The 27045-nt window shown below is 42.7% G+C and overlaps 1 protein-coding gene across 1 annotated transcript in view; it reads left to right on the plus strand.

Annotated features, from left to right (window-relative positions):
- LOC112253083 (glutamate receptor ionotropic, delta-1-like) overlaps positions 1 to 27045 on the plus strand; it is a 358887-nt gene that overhangs the window by 320699 nt on the left and 11143 nt on the right. The window contains exons 9-13 of the mRNA XM_042323612.1: positions 3371 to 3472; positions 8782 to 8979; positions 12541 to 12871; positions 16479 to 16617; positions 26846 to 27041. Of these exons, the coding sequence (XP_042179546.1) occupies positions 3371 to 3472; positions 8782 to 8979; positions 12541 to 12871; positions 16479 to 16617; positions 26846 to 27041 (966 nt within the window). The remainder of the gene's footprint in view (positions 1 to 3370; positions 3473 to 8781; positions 8980 to 12540; positions 12872 to 16478; positions 16618 to 26845; positions 27042 to 27045) is intronic.

Raw genomic sequence — 27045 nt, forward strand, 5'->3', positions numbered from 1 at the left:
GCCCCGACCAAACCAAAATAGAGACATAAAAAGGGAACTAAGGTCAGAGCGTGACACAAAGTTAGTCATTTTGTGATGCGGGCATGCAAGTGCACTCTAAATGTATTGTAAAGTGTTACAAATAAACAAATCTATTGAAAATAGTTTTAGACATTACAGTACATCTTGTAGCGTTCTTATCTCCTTCATGTGTTATCTGCATGTCACAAAGGACATGCCTGTGTTCTTTTGTATGACCTTTGTATGCAGAGCTTTGTGTAGTAGAAGTGTTTAGTAAAGGGCCTGGAGAGAGTTCTCTGTGGTACCCAGAGGACCTGCCCACTCATGGGGAAAATAGCCCCATGTGAAGTAGGGAGAAAGCAGTGACATTTAGCGTGTGCACACACACACACACACGCACACACACACAAGCACAGACACACACACACACACACACACAAGCACACACACAAGGACCAAATGAATATGGACGTGTTAGACTAGATTGTAATAGACATTGACCAGGTGCAACGACAAGCTGATCTTCATCATCATACTTTTTAATTTTAGTTTTTACTTTTTAATTATTTCACCTTTATTTAGTTGACAATTTCTCATTTTCAACTGCGACCTGGCCAAGCAAAGCAGTGCAACAAAACAACAACACAGAGTTACAAAACAAACGTACAGTCAATAACACAATAGAAAAAAATCTATGTACAGTGTGTGCAAATGTAGAAGAGTAGGGAGGTAAGGCAATAAATAAGCCATAGAGGCAAAATAATTACAATTTAGCATTAACACTGGAGTGATATATGTGCAGATGATGATGTGCAAGTAGAGATACTGGGGTGCAAAAGAACAAGAAGATAAATAACAATATGGGGATGAGGTAGTTGGGTGTGATTGGCTGTGTACAGGTACAGTGATCGGTAAGCTGCTCTGACAGCTGATGCTTAAAGTTAGAGTTTAGAAGACAACCGAAAGTTGCTTTCTGGCATGTAGCTTAGTGATTATGAGCATTAGGCCAATAACCATCCCTGAGCCGACTAGGTGGAAAATCTGTTGATGTGCCCCCGAGCAAGGCACTTAACCCTAATTGCTCCTATATGTCTCTCTGGATAATGACTAAAATGTCTAATATCCCACCCACACACCAAATGAATTCCCTATAGAAACACAGAAAGATCATTACACTGTCTTTGGAAGTCAGAGAACCAATCAGACTTTCTTTGTACAGTGATTAAGTATGAGTAAGAGAGTCCCTTGTTTTGCAGCATAATCTGAAGGTCTTCAAGAAGAAGCAGAGGCTGGACCATGAGAACGGAGTTTTGAGGGATAAAGGAACATCAGATCATCACTATCCTATTGTCTGTATTTTCTATTTGGACATACAGTAGTGTTTGTACACTCACAGAGTATGTTCTGTCCTGAATGTATTGACATTGATCGCTCAATGTTTCTTTTTAGGCTTACATTGGCGGTAAATGATAGACAAAGGCTTCTCACAGAATCCACATTACTGGCATTGATCCTGCTTTGTACACTGCACAGTAGGCATATATAAACAAATGTGTTTACCCAAAGTATACTTTCATTGAAACATTCTTACCATGCTTTCCACAACCACTGATAGAGTATACAGTGCCTTCGGGAAGTATTCAGACCAATGGACTTTTTCCACATTTTGTTACGTTACGAAAAAGTCAAGGGGTCTGAATACTTTCCGAATGCACTGTATACACAGCATGAAAAACCTGTATTTTCAAACTACGCAAATAGATGTTTTTTCCTTCCTCTTTTTTTCTCACTCTTTCAAACCCAACAAATCATGTTCAATTTGAGAGAAAAAGAAACAGGGAATGAGCGAGGGAGCACTCAATATTTCATAACGCTATCAGCGTTCAAAGTTTAGAGTTGGGCTTGTGATGAAATCCCCAAGTCTTAAAATAACCCATGGCTAAGAGTTTTGATCTCCCATTCCTCTTTCTTGTTCTCCTCTCCAGGGTTACTGAAGTCCTTCGTTGTGAATGGAAGTTGTAAGGTCTCCTGCACTGGGAGGTCCACTCTGTTGCACAGGATTTTACACCATCCAGACAATAGACAACACCACAGTATACGATTGTGTGTCATATTAAAGCAGGGAAGGATCTCTTTTATTGGCACAGAACAAAGACTCCCAAGGTCTTATCTGACCTTTTGTATGAATGGTTTTGTGTGAATAGTGGACTACTGGGAATAGTGCTAAAAGGGATTAACTGTGTGAAATTAAGTTTTACTGTAATGAGTTAATAAATTAATTTAAATTTCCCGGTCTGATAGAAAGTGGAAGAAAGTATGTGATTGGAACAAACCCAACAAACCAAATAAAAAAATGTATAAACATGATTTGAAACAAGCTAATAAGAAAAGTGTTTTATATTAGTTTTGAAACATTCAGCCCACCATTATTGTAATAGGCTGTAGGCAGCAGGACGGCCATGAGAGAGGGCATGCTGCATATGGAAGACTGAGCTATGCTCTGTGCAGATACAGTCCTGGTGTCTGGCCTGAGGCCAGCTCTCTTGTCCTGTCAGCTTGGTCCCTGGGCTGCTACCAAAGAGCTGTCAGTTCTTTGTCCAGCTAGCAACTGTGATTAAGAACTTAACAGTAAAGACAACTTCTACTTCCCCAGTGAGGTGCAAAGGTAGCCAGAATAGAGCGAGGGTTGATATTCGTGAGGGGATTGGGATTCGGTGAGGTGGTTAAAACCAATGGGATGTGTGTTATCTGCTTTCATTGGCTGTCATTCTGTCAAACTGACATTCACGTCGTTGTATTAGTTGCATAATACATTGAGTTGCACTAGCTGAAGCACATTGAAGGACAAGGATTTGTTTCCGTAAAATATTTGAGAAATAACTTTTCACACAGTAGATGTTGTATTTTTTTCTCAGATGAACATAATAATGTTTCTGTTTTATTTGTAACCCTTGCAGTGCATTGTTGTTGGAACCACCGTCAATGTCTACATCATTATCTCCATTCCCATCATCATTATCATCATCAATGTCATCACCACCAACTCTAGCAATCAGCATATATTGCCATGATAAGTTGTTCAGTCCGTACTCCCTCAGTATGGTTGCAAGCTGTGCGACTGATGTAGCATTTAGATAGGGGACCCTGTTACTATGCTAGAGGCAGCTCTTGTTGCCTTGGTGACCAGCTCATCTATTTGTATGGCCAGTTCCCTGTGCTTCTTAAAAGTGAGTGAGTCATGTGTGCCAACTACGGTGATTAGATTTGTCATCACACACCAATTTGTGTTTACACTGAAGATAATAGATTGTTTAATTATATTGCTGACACTCCCTCTCCCTTCTCGCCTCACTTTCCCTCTCTCTCTCAGTTGGCAACTTGGGACTCAACTCGTGGGCTGAACGGTAGTCTAAAGGAGAGTCGTATAGAAAACGGCATGCAAGGAGTGACGGTCAAAGTGGTAACATTACTGGTAAGTGCCTTCTCCCTACCAACTCACTGCCAACTCACTGCCTTCTCCCTACCAACTCACTGCCAACTCAATGCCATCTCCCTACCAACTCACTGCCAAATCAATGCCTTCTCACTGCCAACTCAATGCCTTCTCCCTACCAACTCACTGCCAACTCAATGCCATCTCCCTACCAACTCACTGCCAACTCAATGCCATCTCCCTACCAACTCACTGCCAACTCAATGCCATCTCCCTACCAACTCACTGCCAACTCAATGCCATCTCCCTACCAACTCACTGCCAACTCAATGCCATCTCCCTACCAACTCACTGCCAACTCAATGCCATCTCCCTACCAACTCAATGCCAACTCAATGCCATCTCCCTACAAACTCACTGCCAACTCACTGCCATCTCCCTACCAACTCACTGCCAACTCAATGCCATCTCCCTACCAACTCACTGCCAACTCAATGCCATCTCCCTACCAACTCACTGCCAACTCAATGCCATCTCACTGCCAACTCAATGCCATCTCCCTACCAACTCACTGCCAACTCAATGCCATCTCCCTACCAACTCAATGCCAACTCAATGCCATCTCCCTACCAACTCACTGCCAACTCACTGCCTTCTCCCTACCAACTCACTGCCAACTCAATGCCATCTCCCTACCAACTCACTGCCAAATCAATGCCTTCTCACTGCCAACTCAATGCCTTCTCCCTACCAACTCACTGCAAACTCAATGCCATCTCCCTACCAACTCACTGCCAACTCACTGCCTTCTCCCTACCAACTCACTGCCAACTCACTGCCTTCTCCCTACCAACTCACTGCCAACTCAATGCCATCTCCCTACCAACTCACTGCCAAATCAATGCCTTCTCACTGCCAACTCAATGCCTTCTCCTTACCAACTCACTGCCAACTCAATGCCATCTCCCTACCAACTCACTGCCAACTCAATGCCATCTCCCTACCAACTCACTGCCAACTCAATGCCATCTCCCTACCAACTCACTGCCAACTCAATGCCATCTCCCTACAAACTCACTGCCAACTCACTGCCATCTCCCTACCAACTCACTGCCAACTCAATGCCATCTCCCTACCAACTCACTGCCAACTCACTGCCTTCTCCCTACCAACTCACTGCCAACTCAATGCCATCTCCCTACCAACTCACTGCCAAATCAATGCCTTCTCACTGCCAACTCAATGCCTTCTCCCTACCAACTCACTGCCAACTCAATGCCATCTCCCTACCAACTCACTGCCAACTCAATGCCATCTCCCTACCAACTCACTGCCAACTCAATGCCATCTCCCTACCAACTCACTGCCAACTCAATGGCATCTCCCTACCAACTCACTGCCAACTCAATGCCATCTCCCTACCAACTCACTGCCAACTCAATGCCATCTCCCACCAACTCACTGCCAACTCAATGCCATCTCACTGCCAACTCACTGCCATCTCCCTACCAACTCACTGCCAACTCAATGCCTTCTCCCTACCAACTCACCGCCAACTCAATGCCATCTCCCTACCAACTCACTGCCATCTCCCTACCAACTCACTGCCAACTCAATGCCATCTCCCTACCAACTCACCGCCAACTCACTGCCATCTCCCTACCAACTCACTGCCAACTCAATGCCATCTCCCTACCAACTCAATGCCATCTCCCTACCAACTCACTGCCAACTCAATGCCATCTCCCTACCAACTCTCTGCCAACTCACTGCCATCACCCTACCAACTCACTGCCAACTCAATGCCATCTCCCTACCAACTCAATGCCATCTCCCTACCAACTCACTGCCAACTCAATGCCATCTCCCTAACAACTCACCGCCAACTCAATGCAATCTCCCTACCAACTCACTGCCAACTCAATGCCATCTCCCTACCAACTCACTGCCAACTCAATGCCATCTCCCTACCAACTCACTGCCAAATCAATGCCATCTCCCTACCAACTCACTGCCAACTCAATGCCATCTCCCTACCAACTCACTGCCAACTCAATGCCATCTCCCTACCAACTCACTGCCAACTCAATGCCATCTCACTGCCAACTCACTGCCATCTCCCTACCAACTCACTGCCAACTCAATGCCTTCTCCCTACCAACTCACCGCCAACTCAATGCCATCTCCCTACCAACTCACTGCCATCTCCCTACCAACTCCCTGCCAACTCAATGCCATCTCCCTACCAACTCACCGCCAACTCACTGCCATCTCCCTACCAACTCACTGCCAACTCAATGCCATCTCCCTACCAACTCAATGCCATCTCCCTACCAACTCACTGCCAACTCAATGCCATCTCCCTACCAACTCTCTGCCAACTCACTGCCATCTCCCTACCAACTCACTGCCAACTCAATGCCATCTCCCTACCAACTCAATGCCATCTCCCTACCAACTCACTGCCAACTCAATGCCATCTCCCTAACAACTCACCGCCAACTCAATGCAATCTCCCTACCAACTCACTGCCAACTCAATGCCATCTCCCTACCAACTCACTGCCAACTCAATGCCATCTCCCTACCAACTCACCGCCAACTCAATGCCATCTCCCTACCAACTCACCGCCAACTCAATGCCATCTCCCTACCAACTCACTGCCAACTCAATGCCATCTCCCTACCAACTCTCTGCCAACTCACTGCCATCTCCCTACCAACTCACTGCCAACTCAATGCCATCTCCCTACCAACTCAATGCCATCTCCCTACCAACTCACTGTCAACTCAATGCCATCTCACTGCCAACTCACTGCCAACTCAATGCCATCTCCCTACCAACTCACTGCCAACTCAATGCCATCTCCCTACCAACTCACTGCCAACTCAATGCCATCTCACTGCCAACTCACTGCCATCTCCCTACCAACTCACTGCCAGCTCAATGCCTTCTCCCTACCAACTCACCGCCAACTCAATGCAATCTCCCTACCAACTCACTGCCAACTCAATGCCATCTCCCTACCAACTCACCGCCAACTCAATGCCATCTCCCTACCAACTCACCGCCAACTCAATGCCATCTCCCTACCAACTCACCGCCAACTCAATGCCATCTCCCTACCAACTCACCGCCAACTCAATGCCATCTCCCTACCAACTCACTGCCAACTCAATGCCATCTCCCTACCAACTCACTGCCAACTCAATGCCATCTCCCTACCAACTCAATGCCATCTCCCTACCAACTCACTGCCAACTCACTGCCAACTCACTACCAACTCACTGCCAACTCACTGCCAACTCAATGCCATCTCACTACCAACTCAATACCAACTGTCGACTTTGATGCTATACTCCGCCTGGTCACTATGTCATTTCTTGTGTAGTAGGATTAGGACATAATGTGAGGTCTTCTTCTCCATCTGGCTCTGTAGATCTTACGAAAAGTCCGGCCCTAGCCCTTTGAGGGCCCGAAGCAACATTTTAGTGGCCAAAAATTATCATCTTGACTTATGGTAGAGAGACATTTTTGCACTTTTATAGCTAATTTCCTGCAGTTATTCTACTAATTTTGCAATGACTTATGCCATGTTAATATGATATCTGAGTGAGAGTGACTAACAAAATCAATGGGGGACCTCCGGAGGTCAGGGCCCCTGGGCACGTGCCCTGCGTTCGGAATTCAACCATCATTACTACAAGTTTGTGGCGAAATCCTGCACTTCTGCACATCCTGCACTACTTTAGGAACACACGAGCTGTCAGGAAGGAGGAATTAAATATCGCTCTTCCGTCTCTGTGTAATAGCTCTTGGTTGGCGCGGCAGTTTTGACGGTGTGCGCAACTGTTTGCAGAAGTCTTGTTTATTTTCGCCGCACTTAGTTTCTGAACGTTTTAAGTCAGGTCGCCGTGTACAGCTCTCCTGTGTGTTTAGAATCTCTTTCCATTGATTGCATGGATCGTTAGCAACATTGTTGTGGAGTTTTTATGAGACAAACTAAACTAACCAAAGTGTGTGTCAGGCGGAGGAAGGTACGAATGAAGCTTCAACACTGGAGTAGCCTTCAACAGCTAAGCCCTCTCTCGCTCTCTCTATTTCTCTCTTCAGCCCTTTACACTGAAAAAGGTTTTTCTCTCATTGTGCTGTGCTCCTTTTTTTTCTTGTGCTGCTGTGGATCTTTTGCACAGCAGTACTTACTGTAAGGGAGGTTGCGTGTGAATTTATAATTTTTTGAACTGTATTGATTTTTTGTGGGACTACTGAAATTTGGTTCATACAGTCATGCTCCACTCACTCCTCCACTGGGAGGTAATACAGATGATTGCAAATCCCGTATGGTTGATAACTGGGTTCTTTCTGGTCAGTTGTGTCTATGAAGTTGCCTCTGAGTTGCTCTAACATTCTTATTGTATGAGGTATTATTGGTTGGTTTACCTCTGTGCTGTGACTGGTGTTCATGTGGTGTGTGTTATCCATTCTCTCCACTGGCTACCTGGCAAACAGGTAGGGCCAGTGACTGACATAACTAGAGAAAAACTGCTGATGTACAACCAAATTTCGAAATTGTGTATTCTACTAATCTAACCCTCAACAGTAAATTGAAACCCCGACTGAGTTCTTAAAAACTAGCAGCCACGAGGGCCCTAAGCAGTCATTTATGTCACTTAGTGGCTAGAGCCGGCCCTGATCTAGGACATCAGTAAGACATAAACTCCAACCATACAGCTCTTTCTTAGCTGCTGGTCCAGTAACATTCTGTTCTCTCTCTTCACACAAGATTTACCTGCTCCATATTTATTCAAATAAGTTCTGCTCGGCTTCCTCTTGGCAGTGCCATTTAATCATGTCGTTTTTCCAGTCCACCCCAGCAGCTTTCCTCCTCAACTCACTTTTCCACCCATTCAGTTCAGCCCTGACATTCTCTCCCATAAAGAAGAGCCATGGTTTACCGCAGTAAATTTAGAGTGGTATTTTCTGCCTGATGAAGTGTCACATATCCACAGTAATGGGTGTTACAGGTCAACAACCACCCAGAAGACTTGTTATGAAGATGAAGTTTGACTTAGAAACTGCAGCTAGTCTTCAGAAAGTTGTCACACAAAAGTCCTAAATGACAAAAATACTGTTCTACCTGTCGGTTGAACTGGACCAGTTAATGAAACTAGGCTGGCCTTTTGGCAAATGATGGGACTGTACACAGATGCACACAGACACAACTCGGTAAAATGTACAGTAGTGTTTTAACTTTTGGCTACACAAGGATGTTGAGCCAAGTCATGTAGTTAAAGTGAAGTTGTACTTCTAAGCCCAACTGATGTCTTGTTATTTATGTTATCCAACAGGAGGATCCCTTTGTGATGGTAGCTGAGAACATCCTTGGCCAACCTAAACGCTACAAAGGCTTCTCCATCGATGTTCTGGATTCTCTGGCAAAGATTCTGGGCTTCAAGTATGAGATCTACCAGGTGGCTGATGGGAAGTATGGCTCTCCTACCTCAAATGGCTCCTGGAACGGCATGATCGGAGATCTCATCAGTAAGGTAAGTCTGTCAATCACAACTGGAGTTTGTACTGTTGATCGATGGTTTGCTGTTGACTGCTCTGGGGACATCATCTTGCATATTGCTGCAGTTCTCTCAGCCCTTGGAAGCTGACTGTAGTGGAGTAGAGTCCATTAGAGTTTGAGCCTTCTTGGAAAGATACTTCACCGCACATGTTCTTCAGTGTGATGGCTCGCTTTTTTGACAGATCTGTTATGGCCAAATTATGTTTGCATCTGAGTGGGTCACTATAGTCTGGTCATCAGGCTGACAGTCAGGCTGCTCCAGACAAAGCAGTCCCACCAGTGCAGGAGGGACTTCAACTCAGCAGGCTGACAATGCTAACAGTAGGGGAGTGAGTGGGCAGGGGTGGAAGTGAGTGTGCAGGGGACAATTATATCACCCAATGGAGTAGAGAATAACCAGTAGAAATAAGACTGTTGGCTTTTTTACGATCGTTTGCACAATGTGCAAGTTCCTGTCATTTCCTGTAAGTGAGCTTGCTGCAGAGAATGTAGCCCAGGTGGGCTACATTTTCAGCCCTTCATGCTAACGATAATCTGTGGACAACATCACTTAATGGAGGGAGAACTTATCTTTGATTATGGCCTTGAGTTAGAGAACTAGTGTTTAACCCAACAATCCAGAAATATGATTTGTGTCATAGGGTCCCACTCTAGCGGCAGGTGTCCAAAACCATGCCATTACCAGAGTGGTGACAATGCTGTGAAATGAGGGGAAAACAGGTACACCACCACTGGACACGAGCAACATATGATGGTGTACTGTAACTCTGTGATTTGAGATTAAATTTTACAATAAAGCTTTACAATAAAAGGATTTAGTTGATTGCCATGTGGAATGTCTGACCTCTAAAGGTCTGCGTTAGGGCCAGGGACCTCATTATCACAATATTTAGGTGCCAATATGATATGTATTGTGATTCTCACACTTCTATATGTATTGTGATTCTCACGCTTCTATATGTATTGTGATTCTCACACTTCTATATGTATTGTGATTCTCACACTTCTATATGTATTGTGATTCTCACACTTCTATATGTATTGTGATTCTCACACTTCTATATGTATTGTGATTCTCACGTATTGTGATTCTTCTATATGTGATTCTCACACTTCTGTGATTCTCACACTTCTATATGTATTGTGATTCTCACGCTTCTATATGTATTGTGATTCTCACGCTTCTATATGTATTGTGATTCTCACGCTTCTATATGTATTGTGATTCTCACGCTTCTATATGTATTGTGATTCTCACGCTTCTATATGTATTGTGATTCTCACGCTTCTATATGTATTGTGATTCTCACGCTTCTATATGTATTGTGATTCTCACACTTCTATATGTATTGTGATTCTCACACTTCTATATGTATTGTGATTCTCACACTTCTGTATGTATTGTGATTCTCACACTTCTATATGTATTGTGATTCTCACACTTCTATATGTATTGTGATTCTCACATGTATTGTGATTCTTCTATATGTATTGTGATTCTCACACTTCTGTATGTATTCTCACACTTCTGTATGTGATTCTCACACTTCTATATGTATTGTGATTCTCACACTTCTATATGTATTGTGATTCTCACACTTCTATATGTATTGTGATTCTCACACTTCTATATGTATTGTGATTCTCACACTTCTATATGTATTGTGATTCTCACACTTCTATATGTATTGTGATTCTCACACTTCTATATGTATTGTGATTCTCACACTTCTATATGTATTGTGATTCGATACTGCAATTTCTTTTGGCAATTTTATGTTCCAAACTTATTGCTCACTATATGTCTGCTGCAGAGAGATGAGAGAGAACATGAGAAAACATGGTCTCATCAGTAGGGAAATAGAAGTGCTGAAAACATGTTGGCTCACTGTTTAAAAAGAAGATGGAGAACAAGCTATAGGATGACAAATACCAGAGTTTTGACGCAGGTACAGCTGACTAGCGCTAACTAACCCTACCTATAGTATAACTTCTATAGTATAACCATACCTATAGTATAACTTCAATAACTTCAATAATATAACCCTATCTATAGTATAACTACTACTTGCATACCACCCTGGCTTGCTTCTGAAGCTAAGCAGGGTTGGTCCTTGTCAGTTCTTGGATGGGAGATCAGATGCTGCTGGAAGTGGTGTTGGAGGGCCAGTAGGAGGCACTCTTCCGCTGGTCAAAAAAATATCCCAATGCCCCAGGGCAGTAATTGGGGACACTGCCCTGTGTTAGGGTGTCGTCTTTCAGATGGGATGTTAAATGGGTGTCCTGACTCTCTGAGGTCATTAAAGATCCCATGGACTTATCGTAAGAGTAAGGGTGTTAACCCCGGTGTCCTGGCTAAATTCCCAATCTGGCCCTCAAACCATCATGGTCACCTAATAATCCCCAGTTTACAATTGGCTCATTCATCCCCCTCCTCTCCCCTGAAACTATTCCCCAGGCCGTTGCTGCAAATGAGAACGTGTTCTCAGTCAACTTACCTGGTAAAATAACGGATAAATAAATATAGTATAACCCTACCTATAGTATAACTTCTATAGTATAACCCTCCCTATAGTATAAATTCTATAGTATAACCCTACCTATAGTATAACCCTACCTATAGTATGACTTCTATAGTATAACCCTCCCTATAGTATAACTTCTATAGTATAACCCTACCTATAGTATAACTTCTATAGTATAACCCGACCTATACTATAATCCTACCTATAGTATAACTTCTATAGTATAACCCTACCTATAGTATAACATATATAGTATAACCCTACCTATAGTATAACCCTACCTATAGTATAATTCTATAGTATAACCCTACCTATAGTATAACCCTACCTATAGTATAACCCTACCTATAGTATAACTTCTATAGTATAACCCTACCTATAGTATAACTTCTATAGTATAACCCTACCTATAGCATAACCCTACCTATAGTCTAACTTCTATAGTATAATCCTACCTATTGTATAACCCTACCTATAGTATAACTTCTATAGTATAACCCTACCTATAGTATAACCCTACCTATAGTATAACTTCTATAGTATAACCCTACCTATAGTATAACCCTACCTATAGTATAACTTCGGAGGATTTACTTTTTTTATTTTGTATTTTATTTGACTTATTTTTATTTATTCATTAAATACAAATTGATACTTGGAGTCAAATATTGATATAATATCATCCAAAAATAATATTGCGATGTATAAATGTATCAAATGTTTTCCCATCCTTTTCTGCATGGCCTTCTGTTGTGTGAAATAGAACAAGAAGTGTGAAAGAAAGAAATAACAGAGGGCAAAATCTTGTCGTTTTCATTTCAAGCCCATACAAAGAACAAACGAAAAAGCCACAACACAGACATTTTACAGTGTTATTACATCCACTTTTTTCTGTGACTTTGGCCTCAAGATAAAATGAAATGGCAAACATCAACAAACAGATTATTATCTCTGAACCCACATCTTAAATGTCATGGCTGTAACTGATGTATCTCTCTATCTATCCACAGCGAGCAGACTTGGCAGTATCAGCCATCACCATAACTCCAGAGAGGGAGAGCGTGGTGGATTTTAGCAAGCGCTACCTGGACTACTCCGTGGGGATTCTGATGAGGAAGTCAGAGGAGAAGATCAATATTTTCTCTCTCCTGGCGCCCTTTGACCTGGCTGTGTGGGCGTGCATCGCAGCCGCCATCCCCGTGGTTGGGGTCATGATCTTCATCCTGAGGCGCGTCCAGTCAGTCCGCTCCCAGAATCCCCCAGGGGGACACCAGGCCACCTCTGTGTCCACCTCCCTCCAGAGCGCCATCTGGATTGTCTACGGAGCCTTTGTACAGCAAGGTGAGCTTGGTAATGGGGCATCAAAAGAAAATAAATAGGGTACACCAGCATCTTGCAGCAAAGTTGCTTCATATATAGTGAAATGCTTACTTGTTAAAATATCACCAACAACAAGACAGCGACTTTTTACCATTGTGGTTCCTCAGTCCGTTGGAAGCAATATGACACCAACATAGATAGATCCATAGATGGCTAGATGTATATATATATATACAGAACCTGTCAAAAGTTTGGACACACCTACTCATTCCAGGGTTTTTCTTAATATTTTACATTTTTCTACATTGTAGAATAATAGTGAAGACATCAAAACTATGAAATAACACATATGGAATCATGTAGTAACCAAAAAAGTGTTAAACAAATGAAAATATATTTTATTTTAGAGATTCTTTAAAGTAGCCACGCTTTGCCTTGATGACAGCTTTGCACACTCTTGGCATTCTCTCAACCAGCTTCATGAGGTAGTCACCTAGAATGCATTTCAATTAACAGGTGTGCCTTCTTAAAAGTTAATGTATGCATTAGTTTTTTTATAACAAGGTAGGTGTGGTATACAGGAGATAGCCTTATTTGGTAAAAGACCAAGCCCATGTTATGGCAAGAACAGCTCAAACAAACAAAGAAAAATGACAGTCCATCATTACTTTTAGACATGAAGGTCAGTCAATCCGGAAAATGTCAAGAATTTTGAAAGTTTCTTCAAGTGCAGTCTCAAAAACCATCAAGCACTATGATGAAACTGGCTCTCATGAGGACCGCCACAGGAAAGGAAGACCCAGAGTTACCTCTGCTGCAGAGGATAAGTTCCTTAGAGTTACCAGCCTCAGAAATTGCAGCTTAAATAAATGCTTCACAGAGATCAAGTAACAGACACATCTCAACATCAACTGTTCAGAGGAGACTGCTGAATCAAACCTTCACGGTCAAATTGTTGCAAAGAAACCACTACTAAAGGACACCAATAACAAGAAGAGACATGCTTGGTCCAAGAATCATGAGCAATGGACATTAGACCGGTAGAAATGTGTCCAAAATTGAGATTTTTGGTTTGCAGAGTATGTGAACGGATGATCTCCGCATGTGTGTTTCCCACCGTGAAGCATGGAGGAGGAGGTGTGATGGTGTGGGGGTGCTTTGCTGGTGACACTGTCTGTGATTTATTTAGAATTCAAGGCACACTTAATCAGCATGACTATCACAGCTTTCTGCAGCGGTACACCATCCCATTTGGTTTGCGCTTAGTGGGACTATCATTTGTTTTTCAACTGGACAATGACCCAACACACCTCCAGGCTGTGTAAGGGCTATTTGACTAAGAAGGAGAGTGATGGATTGCTGCATCAGATGACCTGGCCTCCACAATCCCCCACCCTCAACCCAATTGAGATGGTTTGGGATGAGTTGGACCACAGAGTGAAGGAAAAGCAGCCAACAGGTGCTCAGCGTATGTGGGAACTCCTTCAAGACTGTTGGAAAAGCATTTCAGGATACTACCTGATTAAGAGAATGCCAAGAGTGTGTAAAGCTGTCATCAAGATAAAGGGTGGCTACTTGGAAGAATCAGTTTAACACGTTTTTTGGTTACTACATGATTCCACGTGTTATTTCATAGTTTTGATGTCTTCACTATTATTCTACAATGTAGAAAATAGTAAAAATAAAGAAATACCCTTGAATGATTAGGTGTGTCCAAACGTATAACTGGTACAGTGCATAACCAGACATAAAAGCAATCAAAGTAGCTTTTGTTATGTCCCTATGAATGCCACACATACAGACAGCATCACAGAGGGGTTTCATTTGAAGCATGGAGCCCATTTTCCGCTATAGCATTTTAAGGGTTCCTTTGACTGAAGGAATATCAGGTATTTGAGTCTGATCTGGATCCAGGCATCTAAGATATGAATAACTGACTCCTTCAGCAACCCCTGTCAAACCATCAACAACATCTATCAAAGTATGGCACTTTGCCGGCAACCTTTTTAAGCCGAATCGGCAACTATATTTGGGAAAGCTGGATCCTTGCATTTTTTTCCTTTTCACTTGTTGACCTCGGGCACTTCTATTGGCACTTTGTGTTTCACTCAGGGGCATGGCATATCTGTCTCTCTTTAGAGAATGATGCAATTGTGTTGATAAATATGGATTCTACTGTAGAGTGGAGGATTGTGACAAGGTGTAAATCTTTATAATGTCATTCTAAATCTTGGCAGAGCTTTCTTGTAATATATATTTATATTATATATAAATATATATACATATATATATATATTACAAGAAAGCTCTGCCAAGATTTAGAATGACATTACTTTTGTATATATAGTGTGTGTATACAGTGTGTATATATATATATATATATATATATATATACTGTATACACACACTATATAAGCAAAAGTATGTGGACACTCCTTGAAATGCGTTCTCTGGAGTGATGAATCACGAATCCATATCTGGCAGTCCGATGGACAAATCTGGGTTTGGAGAACGCTACCTGCCTCAATGCATAGTGCCAACTGTAAAGTTTGGTGGAGGAATAATGGTTTGGGGCTGTTTTTCATGGTTTGGGCTAGGCCCTTAGTTCCAGTGAAGGGAAATCATAACCCTACCGAACACCTTTGGGATGAATTGGAACGCCAACTGCGAGCCAGGCCTAATCACCCCACATCAGTGCCCAACCTCACTAATGCTCTTGGGGCTGAATGAAAGCAAGTCCCTGCAGCAATGTTCCAACATCTAGTGGACGAGCAGGTGTCCACATACTGGTCATGTCGTGTGTGTATATATATATTTATATATATACATTTTTACATTTAAAAATATATATATTTGACCCTATGACATTGTGCCTTTAGATCATGTTCCACAAACGCCTCTTCAGACAAATCTCCTTGAACCTCTTGACCTTGTCATAAGTGCCTCAAAGCCAATTTAATTAAGCTCACTGAGGCTTGAACACAATATTACTCCGGTTGTCTTCTTTTTATAAACAGTTCTAAGGTATATCATTGATAGTGACATTTGGAGACAAATTAATGGGCTTTTTTTCTCACACCCTGAATCTCTCAGATGACATTTCTGTGGTTTTAGTCTTCAAAATCAGAATTTACATAGATATTTCCTAATTTTCTTCCTGTGTAGTTAAACAGAGTGCTTAGACCTCTGCTACAGGGAGAGAGAGAGACGGATATGAAAAAGCTTGTCTCGTAGATGGATCTTCCTCTAGCTGCCTGGGCAAACAGTGGCATTGTGAACGAAAAGCCGTTGGTAGATGGAGGGTTAAAGAGAGCAAGCTCAAAATTGAGACAGAAATGGACAGAGAGAGAGAGATACAGTGAGACGTTTAGAAATGGTGAGATTAAGTATCTTGATACAGAGACAGGTGAGAGAGAGCAGAAGAAATGATTGACATTTTCAAGGGGTCCTGAAAAATACAGAAACATTATAAATATACACCAGATCAATAGAACCAACAGGCTAAAATATAACTGACAGAACAATGGTACAATAAGTTGCGATATCACAAACAATAAATCTAATCAGCATAATGTTATTGTTCAAGACTTCATACAGTACAATATATCTTATGTTGTTGTGTTCCTAGGGGGAGATTCCATCCTGGGTTCTGTGGCGTTGCGTATCGTCATGGGCAGTTGGTGGCTCTTCACACTCATTGTGTGTTCCTCCTACACGGCCAATCTGGCAGCCTACCTCACTGTGTCCCGAATGGACAACGCTGTACGGTATGTTATCAACAGTTTTCAACTCTGTTGCTCAGTGTATCCTTCCATATTTAAGACTCAGTGTCTGATGTCATGATTTCCTGGTGGTAGGATACTGGTATGTCTTGCCTTTTCAGGCATTGACCTGAACTGCCAATTCCCTGGTGTTATTTGTCTTTGTGGGTTAGATCTCACCCATGTATGTGGATTTAGACATGCCAAAAACTCAAGTTGGGCAGGCTGTTGACATAAATTTGGACTAGGGCTGCATTTAGACAGGCAGCCCAAATCTGATCTTTTTTTCACTAATTGGTCTTTTGACCAATCAGATCAGCTCTGATAAAGATCTAATGTGAGAAAATCTGATGTGATTGGTCAAGAGACCAAATGGCGGAAAAAAAGATCAGAATTGGGCTGCCTGTCTAAACGCAGCCTATGACAGACAATTGTAATTCATGACCCACTCCTTATAACAAGTTTGCTCTCCTCAGTCCAAATGTTATTTGTCAATAAATCCAATTTAGCACACTCCTTTCCTGAAGGGCAGGCGGAGAAGTGTTTGATTGTGTTTAGTCTGTCCGGTGTCGAGCAAATAGCACATGTGGGTTACAGGGAAGAATGCTAAATAGATCTTTTATATAATGGCTTATTGTTCAAGAATCTGTACCCACAATCACAGTTCTCATTAGTACAAGACTGGAATATTAGTGGACAAAGTCTTTCTTCTGCTCAGATGTAATGAGTGTGTCTCTGTACAGATGTGGAGAGTGGAAGTAACACAGTCAGAAGATGGATAAGATTACAGAAGATATATTTATATTGTCTTGGGGCCAAATCCAGTCTCGAGACGGCAGGAATGATTTCAACAATAAACGCTATCAGCCCCATCAGCCAACATTTGCTCGCTTTAATCATTCCATAAACTCAATGTAATGAATATTGGTGTGATAATTCCCTCGCGTTCTCTATTGAAAGAAGATAGACTGTAATCACCATGCCTCAGGGTGAAGAGGTGACATTAAAGGACTGGGATTCAATTTATCGCTTCAGATTGTTGTCGCTCTGCAGAACAATATGACAAACTCTTCTAATCTTCACACTAATTGACTAATTAACTCATGTATCATAGTAACCAGGGTTTGTTTGTTGGGCAGACAAACATATAATAGACAGTTGGCAAGTTATTAGCTCTGGGCTTGAGTACAATCAAATATGCACTGAGGAAAATCTGCACAGCAAAATGTCCCTTTGAATCAACCCTTAGAGAAATCACACCAATATAAACAGTATTTTGTCACTTCATGATAGCAAAATGGTCAAGAATGTTTTTGCCAAAACATTTCCTTAATGCTCCTTTAAGGAATTGAGACGCAAGTATTCAGCAGAGCCCATCTCCTGATATTAGCACATCCATAAAAATGTGCACTACAATTGACAACCAATTTATAAAATCATCAGCACCTAGACAAGCACCTTTAGACTAGAGCCAGAGATCACAGTAAGTAATTTAGCACTGTCAAGCTGATGTGATTCCTACAACACATCAGAAGGCATTAATGGCATTAGAGACAAAGACATAGGAGGAGAGGGTGGGGGGAAAGGGGGAGAGAATGTAGCAGTGCCCCCCTGAAATGGATTTGAATCTCCACTCAACCATTACACCTAATGACGGTGTCTGCTGTATTGATGTTGGCTTCAGGGGTGTTGAATAGAGGGGAAGCAGGGAGTGCATTAGGAAGTGGGCATAGGGCGTATCAGATATATGTGCCACACCAAAAAAAAATCAGACACACAATAGATGTTCCATTAGCAAACTGTCAATCACTTTCCATGGTGTTTTTAAAGGAAGCATGCCCACAGTCCATTGTTTGACGATTCAGTTATACAGTATGTAGGCATACGTGTGATATCATTAGCAAACTACACATGACATTGAATTGTCAAAATGAGAGAGAAGCAGAATACACTTTCATGTTTTTGTAATGTGGATATCTCTCGTGTTGCTCTCACCTGTCCAGTTCTCTTACTGTAGATCCTGGAGGGGGGGGGGGTGTAAGGCCATAGAGAAGGGAAGAGAGATACTGGATTTGATTCCACGGTCATTGTAGCTAATAATTCTGCCTTATCTGAAGGATCTCAGTTTTTCTGCCAAAGATGTACTGTTCATGTTACAGAACTCTACGTGGAGGGACATGGAACATAGAAGCAACAGTCCAAACCAGACTCTCGTTCATGAATAAAAAACTGAATATAGAACTGAAATAAACTACAATGCAGCCTATCAGGTCTAGTGATAGGGATTAAGAAATACGTCAGCATCCTTGCCAGATAGTTGGTCTAATGTCGTAGTCTCGAAATGTGCAAATGGATTTCCTGGTTCTTAAGTAATTGGAGGGAACACAATTAAATATGCTTAGCGTAGCTGAGACACATACAAATGTGAGTGTTGGTTGGAAATGCACAAACAATTCTCAATGACTCATACATTGCATAACGTAAATTCTCAGGTAACATAGTCAGTATGTATTCCATAATTCCATAATAACAAATGCTAACTAAATGTCACTGTGACATGTTTTAATTCTTGTGACCTGTGCATCAATCTAAGTAGCATAATAAAAAAAATCCCCCAAAATCCCCATCAAAATCCGTCAGTTTAAGCTACAGTTATCAGGACTAATGACTTCTGCATCTGTGGTGGCAGGTGGTGCTTGTCAGACCATGAGACATCCTGAAAATCAGTCTTCTCACAAAAGCGTCTGTAGCCTCTGACCGGTTTGGCCTACAAACCACAGTATTATGAAAAGGGGAGACTCTCACAAACACGATGGTGTTCTCCGTTTTGCTCTACGACCCCCACAAGTGTCACGGGACTCGTCTGAAGTCGGTAATGCTGATGTGCCAACTTCTGACTATAGGGTCTGAACCGTTTGAGCTACAAACTAATATGACCCCACTATGGAAAGGGGAGATGCTCATGAACATAATGGTGTTCAATCATTTTGTTCTATGACCCCCAAGTGTCACGGGACTCGTCCGAAGGTAACCCATAAAAACAAATGGAAGTGTGGAGGTAGTTTTGTGCCAACAAAAATAAGGGGTTAAATATATATGGCTGTTGTTTAGCACTCTCACAATTCATTGTGACAGTAGCTCTTATTTTCAGCAGTGTTTTTATTTCTGCCACCGCAACAGGCCAGCAAGAGAGTGAGTTGTAGTTACAATCTAACAAAGAAATCATTATGAATAACACTGAAGAAAAAAGTCAGTAAACATGGACAGTCATGGACATGTGTTCCTAGGCCGTCATTGAAAATAAGAATTTGTTCTTAACTGACTTGCCTAGTTAAATAAAGGTCAAACAAAAAAATAAAAAGGTGGTACAGGCAAAGGGCTACTTCCTGAAATTCTCACGTGATGTGCCACCAAAAAAAAAAGATGAAACCATGTGTTTGTGCCAATACCATTCCATTTATTCCATTCCAGCCATTACTGTGAGACTGTCCTCCCCAATTAAGGTGCCACCACAGCCTTTACTACAGCAACACTTAATTAAAGACTGAAGCAAGTACATGGTTGCTTTAGGCAAGATGTTGGTGCATTCAGAAAGTATTCAGACCCCTTGACTTTTTCGAAATGTTGTTTGATTGGATTAAATAGTTTTTTCCCCACATCAATCTACACACAATACCCCATAATGACAAAACAAAAGTTATTTTTGTATATATTTTTTTGCAAATGTATGAAAAATAAAAACTGAAATATCACATTTACATAAGTATTCAGACCCTTTACACACTACTTTGTTGAAGCACCTTTGGCAGCGACTGCAGCTTCGAGTCTTTTTGGGTATGACGCTACAAGCTTGGCACATCTGTATTTGTGGAGTTTCTCCCATTGCAGATCCTCTTAAGCTTTGTCAGGTTGGATGGGGAGCGTCACTGCACAGCTATTTTCAGGTTCAAGTCCGGGCTCTGGATGGGCCACTCAAGGACATTTAGAGACTTGTCCCGAAGCCACTCCTGCATTTTCTTGGCTGTGTGCTTAGGGTCATTGTCCTGTTGGAAGGTGAACCTTCACCCCAGTCTAAGGTCATGAGTCCACTGGAGCAGGTTTACATCAGGGATCTCTCTGTACTTTGCTCCGTTCATCTTTCCCTCGATCCTGTCTAGTCTCCCAGTCCCTTCCGCTGAAAAACATCCCCACAGCATGATGCCTCCACCACTTTGCTTCACCGTAGGGATGGTATTGGCCACGTGATAAGTGGTGCCTGGCTTCCTCCAGATGTGACGCTTTGCATTGAGGCCAAAGACTTAAATCTTGGTTTCATCAGACCAGAGAATCTGGTTTCCCATGGTCTGAGAGTCCTTTTGATGTCTTTTGGAAAACTCCAAGTGGGCTGTTATGTGCCTTTTACTGAGGAGTGGCTTCCGTCTGGCCACTCTACCATAAAGACCTGATTGGTGGAGTGCTGCAGAGATGGTTGTCCTTCTGGAAGGTTCTCCCCTCTCCACAGAGGAACTCTGGAGCTCTGTCAGAGTGACAAAAGGAATCAAATCATTGCTCCCAAACTGCTCGTGTGCATCACCGAGCGTCTTCATGTCCAGACGCTAAAATAGAAATTTGTTCTATTTGTGACGCTCAATGTGCTGCATGTCCGGCCTCTCAAATCAAATCAAATTGTATTGGTCACATACACATGGTTAGCAGATGTTAATGCAAGTGTAGCGAAATTCTTGTGCTTCTAAGGCCGACAGTGCAGTAATATCTAACAAGTAATCTAACAATTTCACAACAACTCCATTATACACACAATGTAAGGGGATGGAATAAGAATATGTACATATATTCTAAATATGGATGAGTGTTGGCCGTGCGGCATAGGCAAGCTGCAGTAGATGGTATAGAGTACAGTATAAACATATGAGATGAGTAATGGAGGGTATGTAAACATTATATAAAGTGGCATTGTTTAAAGTGACTAGTGACTAATTTATTACATCCAATTATTAATTATTGAAGTGGCTAGAGATTTGAGTCTGTATGTTGGCAGCAGCCACTCAATGTTAATGATGGCTGTTTAACAATCTGATGGCCTTGAGATAGAAGCTGTTTTTCAGTCTCTCGGTCCCATCTTTGATGCACCTGTACTGACCTCGCCTTCTGGATGACTGCGGGGTGAACAGGCAGTGGCTCGGGTGGTTATTGTCCTTGATGATCTTTTTGGCCTTCCTGTGACATCGGGTGATGTAGGTGTCCTGGAGGGCAGGTAGTTTTCCCCCAGTGATGCGTTGTGCAGACCGCACCACCCTCTGGAGAGCCTTACGGTTGTTTGCGGAGCAGTTGCCGTACCAGGCTGTGATACAGCCTGACAGTTATGCTCTCAATTGTGCATCTGTAAGAGTTTGTGAGTGTTTTCGGTGACAAGTCACATTTTTTCAGCCTCCTGATGTTGAAGAGGTGCTGTTGCGCCTTCTTCACCACGCTGTCTGTGTGGGTGGACCAATTCAGTTTGTCCGTGATGTGGACACAGAGGAACTTAAAACGTTCATCTTCTTTCATCACCTTCTCCACTACTGACCCGTCGATGTGGATAGGGGGTTGCTCCCTCTGCTGTTTCCTGAAGTCCACGATCATCTCCTTTGTTTTGTTGACGTTGAGTGTGAGGTTATTTTCCTGACATCACACTCCGAGGGCCCTCACCTCCTCCCTGTAGGCCGTCTCATCGTTGTTGTTAACCAAGCCTACCACTGTAGTGTTGTCTGCAAACTTGATGATTGAGTTGGAGGCGTGCATGGCCATGCAGTCGTGGGTGAATAGGGAGTACAGGAGAGGGCTGAGAATGCACCCTTGTGGGGCCCCAGTGTTGAGGATCAGTGGGGTGGAGATGTTGTTACCTACCCTCACCACTCAGGGGTGCCCCGACAGAAAGTCCAGAACCCAGTTGCACAGGGCGGGGTCGAGACCCAGGGTCTCGAGCTTAATGAGGGTTTGGAGGGTACTATGGTGTTAAATGCTGAGCTGTAGTCGATGAACAGCATTCTTACATAGGTATTCCTCTTGTCCAGATGGGTTAGGGCAGTGTGCAGTGTGATTGCGATTGCGTCGTCTGTGGACCTATCGGGGCGGTAAGCAAATTGGAGTGGGTCTAGGGTGTAGATAGGTTGGAGGTGATATGATCCTTGACTAGTCTCTCAAAGCTCTTCATGATGACAGAAGTGAGTGCTATGGGGCGATAGTCATTTAGCTCAGTTACCTTAGCTTTCTCTGGAACAGGAACAATGGTGGCCCTCTTGAAGCATGTGTGCACAGCAGACTGGGATAGGGATTGATTGAATATGTCCATAAACACACCAGCCAGCTGGTCTGCGCATGCTCTGAGGACTCGGCTGGGGATGCCATCTGGGCCGGCAGCCTCGCGAGGGTTAACTCACGTTGGCCACGGTGAAGGAGAGCCCACATGTTTTGGTAGCGGGCCTCGTCAGTGGCACTGTATTGTCTTCAAAGCAAGCAAAGAAGTTGTTTAATTTTTCTGGGAGCAAGGTGTCGGTGTCCATGACGGGGCTGGTTTTCTTTTTGTAATCCATGTCTGAGCTGTTGAATTGCGACTCTACTTTGTCTCTATACTGACGCTTAGCTTGTTTGATTGCCTTGCGGAGGGAATTGCTACACTGTTTGTATTCGGTCATGTTTCCGGTCGCCTTGCCGTGATTAAAAGCCGTGGTTCGCGCTTTCAGTTCTGCGTGAATGCTGCCATCAATCCACGGTTTCTGGTTAGGGAAAGTTTTAACTTCTTGCGTCGAGCCATTCCGGATCCATGATCGTGAATACATCCTCAAGCTCATTACCATAACGCAACGTTAACTATTCATGAAAATCGCAAATGAAATGAAATTAATATGCTAGCTCTCAAGCTTAGCCTTTTGTTAACAACACTGTCATCTTAGATTTTCAAAATATGCTTCTCAACCATAGCAAAACAAGCATTTGTGTAACAGCTAGCGCAGCTAGCGTAGCATTTAGCGTTAGCATCAGCAGGCAACATTTTCACAAAAACCAGAAAATCATTCAAATAAAATCATTACCTTTGAAGAACTTCAGATGTTTTCAATGAGGAGACTCTCAGTTAGATAGCAAATGCTCAGTTTTTCCTGAAAGATTATTTGTTTAGGAGAAATTGCTCCGTTTGGTGCGTCACGTTTGGCTACCAAAAAAAAACGAAAATTCAGTCTTCAAAACGCCGAACTTTTTTCCAAATTAACTCCATAATATCGACTGAAACATGGTAAACGTTGTTTAGAATCAATCCTCAAGGTGTTTTTCACATATCTCTTCATGATATATCGTTCGTTGAAAGCCTCCTCTCTCCTCTCAATCACTGGATGACTGCGTGCAGCTTGTAGATTACGCACCAATTTAGACAAAGGACACCGGGCGGACCCCTGGTAAATGTAATCTCTTATGGCCAATCTTCCAATGATATGCCTACAAATACGTCACAATGCTGCAGACACCTTGGAGAAACGATAGAAAGGGCAGGCTCATTCCCGGCGCATTCACAGCCATATAAGGAGACAATGGAAAACAGAGCTTCAAAAATTCTGCCCATTTCCTGGTTGAAGTTTCATCTTGGTTTCGCCTGTAGCATGAGTTCTGTGCACTCACAGATAATATCTTTGCAGTTTTGGAAATCTTAGAGTGTTTTCTTTCCAAAGCTGCCAATTATATGCATAGTCGAGCATCTTTTCGTGACAAAATATTGCGCTTAAAACGGGCACGTTTTTTAATCCATAAATTAAAAGAGCGCCCCCTATATCCAAGAAGTTAATAGTCACTGTGGGTACAACATCACCAATTCACTTGCTAATAAACTCGCTCACCGAGTCAGCGTATACATCTGTTGTCTTAGGCTATCCGGAACATTTGCCAGTCCACGTGATCGAAGCAGTCTTGAAGCGTGGAATCCGATTGGTTGGACTAGTGTTGAATAGACCTGAGCACGGACGTTTCCAGGTTTAGTTTCTGTCTATAGGCAGGGAACAAATTTTAAAAATGGAGTCGTGGTCAGATTTGCCAAAAGGAGCGTGGGGGAGGGCTTTGTATGCGTTGCGAAAGTTAGAGTAGCAATGATCCAGAATTCTGCCAGCTTGAGTCGCGCATTCAATTTGCTGAGGGGGGGGGGGTATAGCTGTGATTATCACAGCTGTGATTATAATCAAACAGAATTCTCTTGGTAGATTATGCGGTTGTATTTGATGGTAAGGAATTGTAAGGAATTCTAGGTCAGGTGAACACAAGGACTTGAGTTCCTGTATTTTGTTATGATTACACCACAAATCTTTAATCATAAGGCATACACCCCCGCCCTTCCTCTTACCAGAGAGATGTTTGTTTCTGTCGACGCGATGCGTGAAAAAAACGGGTGGCTGTACTGACTCTGATAACATATCCCGAGTGAGCCATGTTTCCGTGAAACAGAGAATGTTACGATCTCTGATGTCTCTCTGGAAGGCAACCCTTGCCCGAATTTCGTCTACCTTGTTTTCAAGAGACTGGACATTGGTGAGTAGTTTGCTCGGGAGCGGTGAGCGATGTGCACGTCTATGGAGGCCGCTCTGTCTGCCCCTTCTGTGGCGCCGTTGTTTTGGGTCGGCTACTGGGATTAAATCCGTTGTACAGAGGATTCGCTTCGGGAAAGTCGTATTCCTGGTCGTAATGTTGGTAAGTTGACGGTGCTCTTATATCCAATAGTTCCTCCCGGCTGTATGTAATAAGACTTCAGATTTCCTGGGGTAACAATGTAAGAGATAATACATATTTAAAAAAAATTCTACACAGTTTCCTAAGAACGCGAAGCGAGGCGACCATCTCTGTCAGAGCCATCATGAATTAATTCTTGATCACCTTCTTGGTCACCTCCCTGACCGAGGCCCTTCTCCCCTGATTACTCAGTTTGGCCGGGCGGCCACCTCTAGGAAGAGTCTTGGTGTTTACAAACTTCTTCCATTTAAGAAATATTTTGGTACCCTTCCCCAGATTTGTGCCTCGACACAAACCTGTCAATTGGCTCTACGAACAATTCCTTCAACCTCATTGCTTGGTTTTTGCTCTGACATGCACTGTCAACAGCAGGAAGCCACCCAACAGCCTGCAGCAGGTAGCCTAGTGCTTAGAGCATTGGACTAGTAACCAAAAGGTTGCAAGATCAAATCCCTGAGCTGACAAGGTAAACATCTGTCGTTCTGCCCCTGAACAAGGCAGTTAATTAATCCACTGTTCCTTGGCTGTCAATGAAAATAAGTATTTGTTCTTAACTGACTTGCCTAGTTAAATAAAGGTTAAAAATATATATATTGACATATATATTGACAGGTGTGTGCCTTTCCAAATCATGTACAATCAATTGAATTCACAACAGGTGGACTCCAATCAAGTTCTTGGAACACCTCAAGGATGATCAATGGAAGCAGGATGCACCTGAGCTGAATTTCGATTCTCATCGGCAGATGGTCTGAATACTTATGCAAATAAGAATTTCATAAAGCCTGTTTTCGCATTGATATTATGGGGTATTGTGTGCAGATTGATGAGGAAAATGTTATATTTCATTAATTTTAGAATAAGACTGTAATGAAACAAAATGTGGAAAAAGTGAAGGGGTCTGAATACTTTCCAAATGCACTGTACATATATTTGCAATAATCCTGTCCAATTGGAATCTTAACTTTTCCTGTCATGTATCTGAAAATACATGTATTGTACAGTGCACAAACAACACTGGAGAAGATACATTATTGAGTCTTATTTTTCAATTCTTATTTTTCTTTGACAAGGCATCAACACGGCATTTAACATCACCTATGCATTATTTTCTTCATCCCTTTCCAGCAAGTTAGAGGACTTGAAAAGATACAGAGGCACAAGTTCAAGTGCTAAAGGCGATATTTGTCTGTGTGGTTAAATTCCAGTTTCAGTTTTCTGCTGGTATGCATTTAGAGGTGCTGTGTCCAAGTTACCTTGAAAATAGAATGTTTGCATAGCTGAAGTAAGAGAACATTTGCATACCTGAAGTTACGCATTAGATCACAAATGCATGTAAGAAGCATAACTGGGGTGAGTTGGTTTAGAATGAATCCAGTGCACTGTGTATTCTTGAAAACAAAAAATGTATTGACAAATGCATCATTCTGGTCGCATAGGGCGACCTCCAACAGCACATGTAAACCATTTCCTTTGCTCCCTCCCATAGGACGTTCCAGGACTTGTCCAAGCAGATGGACCTAGCCTACGGAACAGTGAGAGACTCAGCCGTATACGAGTACTTCAGAGCCAAAGGCACCAACGCTCTGGAGCAGGACAGCACCTTCGCTGAGCTCTGGAGAACCATCAACAAGAACAACGGACATGAACACTCAGTCTCCAGCCCATCTGAAGGCATCCGCAAGGTGA

This window comes from Oncorhynchus tshawytscha, linkage group LG06 (assembly GCF_018296145.1).
Source record: "Oncorhynchus tshawytscha isolate Ot180627B linkage group LG06, Otsh_v2.0, whole genome shotgun sequence".
Lineage (NCBI taxonomy): Eukaryota > Metazoa > Chordata > Actinopteri > Salmoniformes > Salmonidae > Oncorhynchus > Oncorhynchus tshawytscha.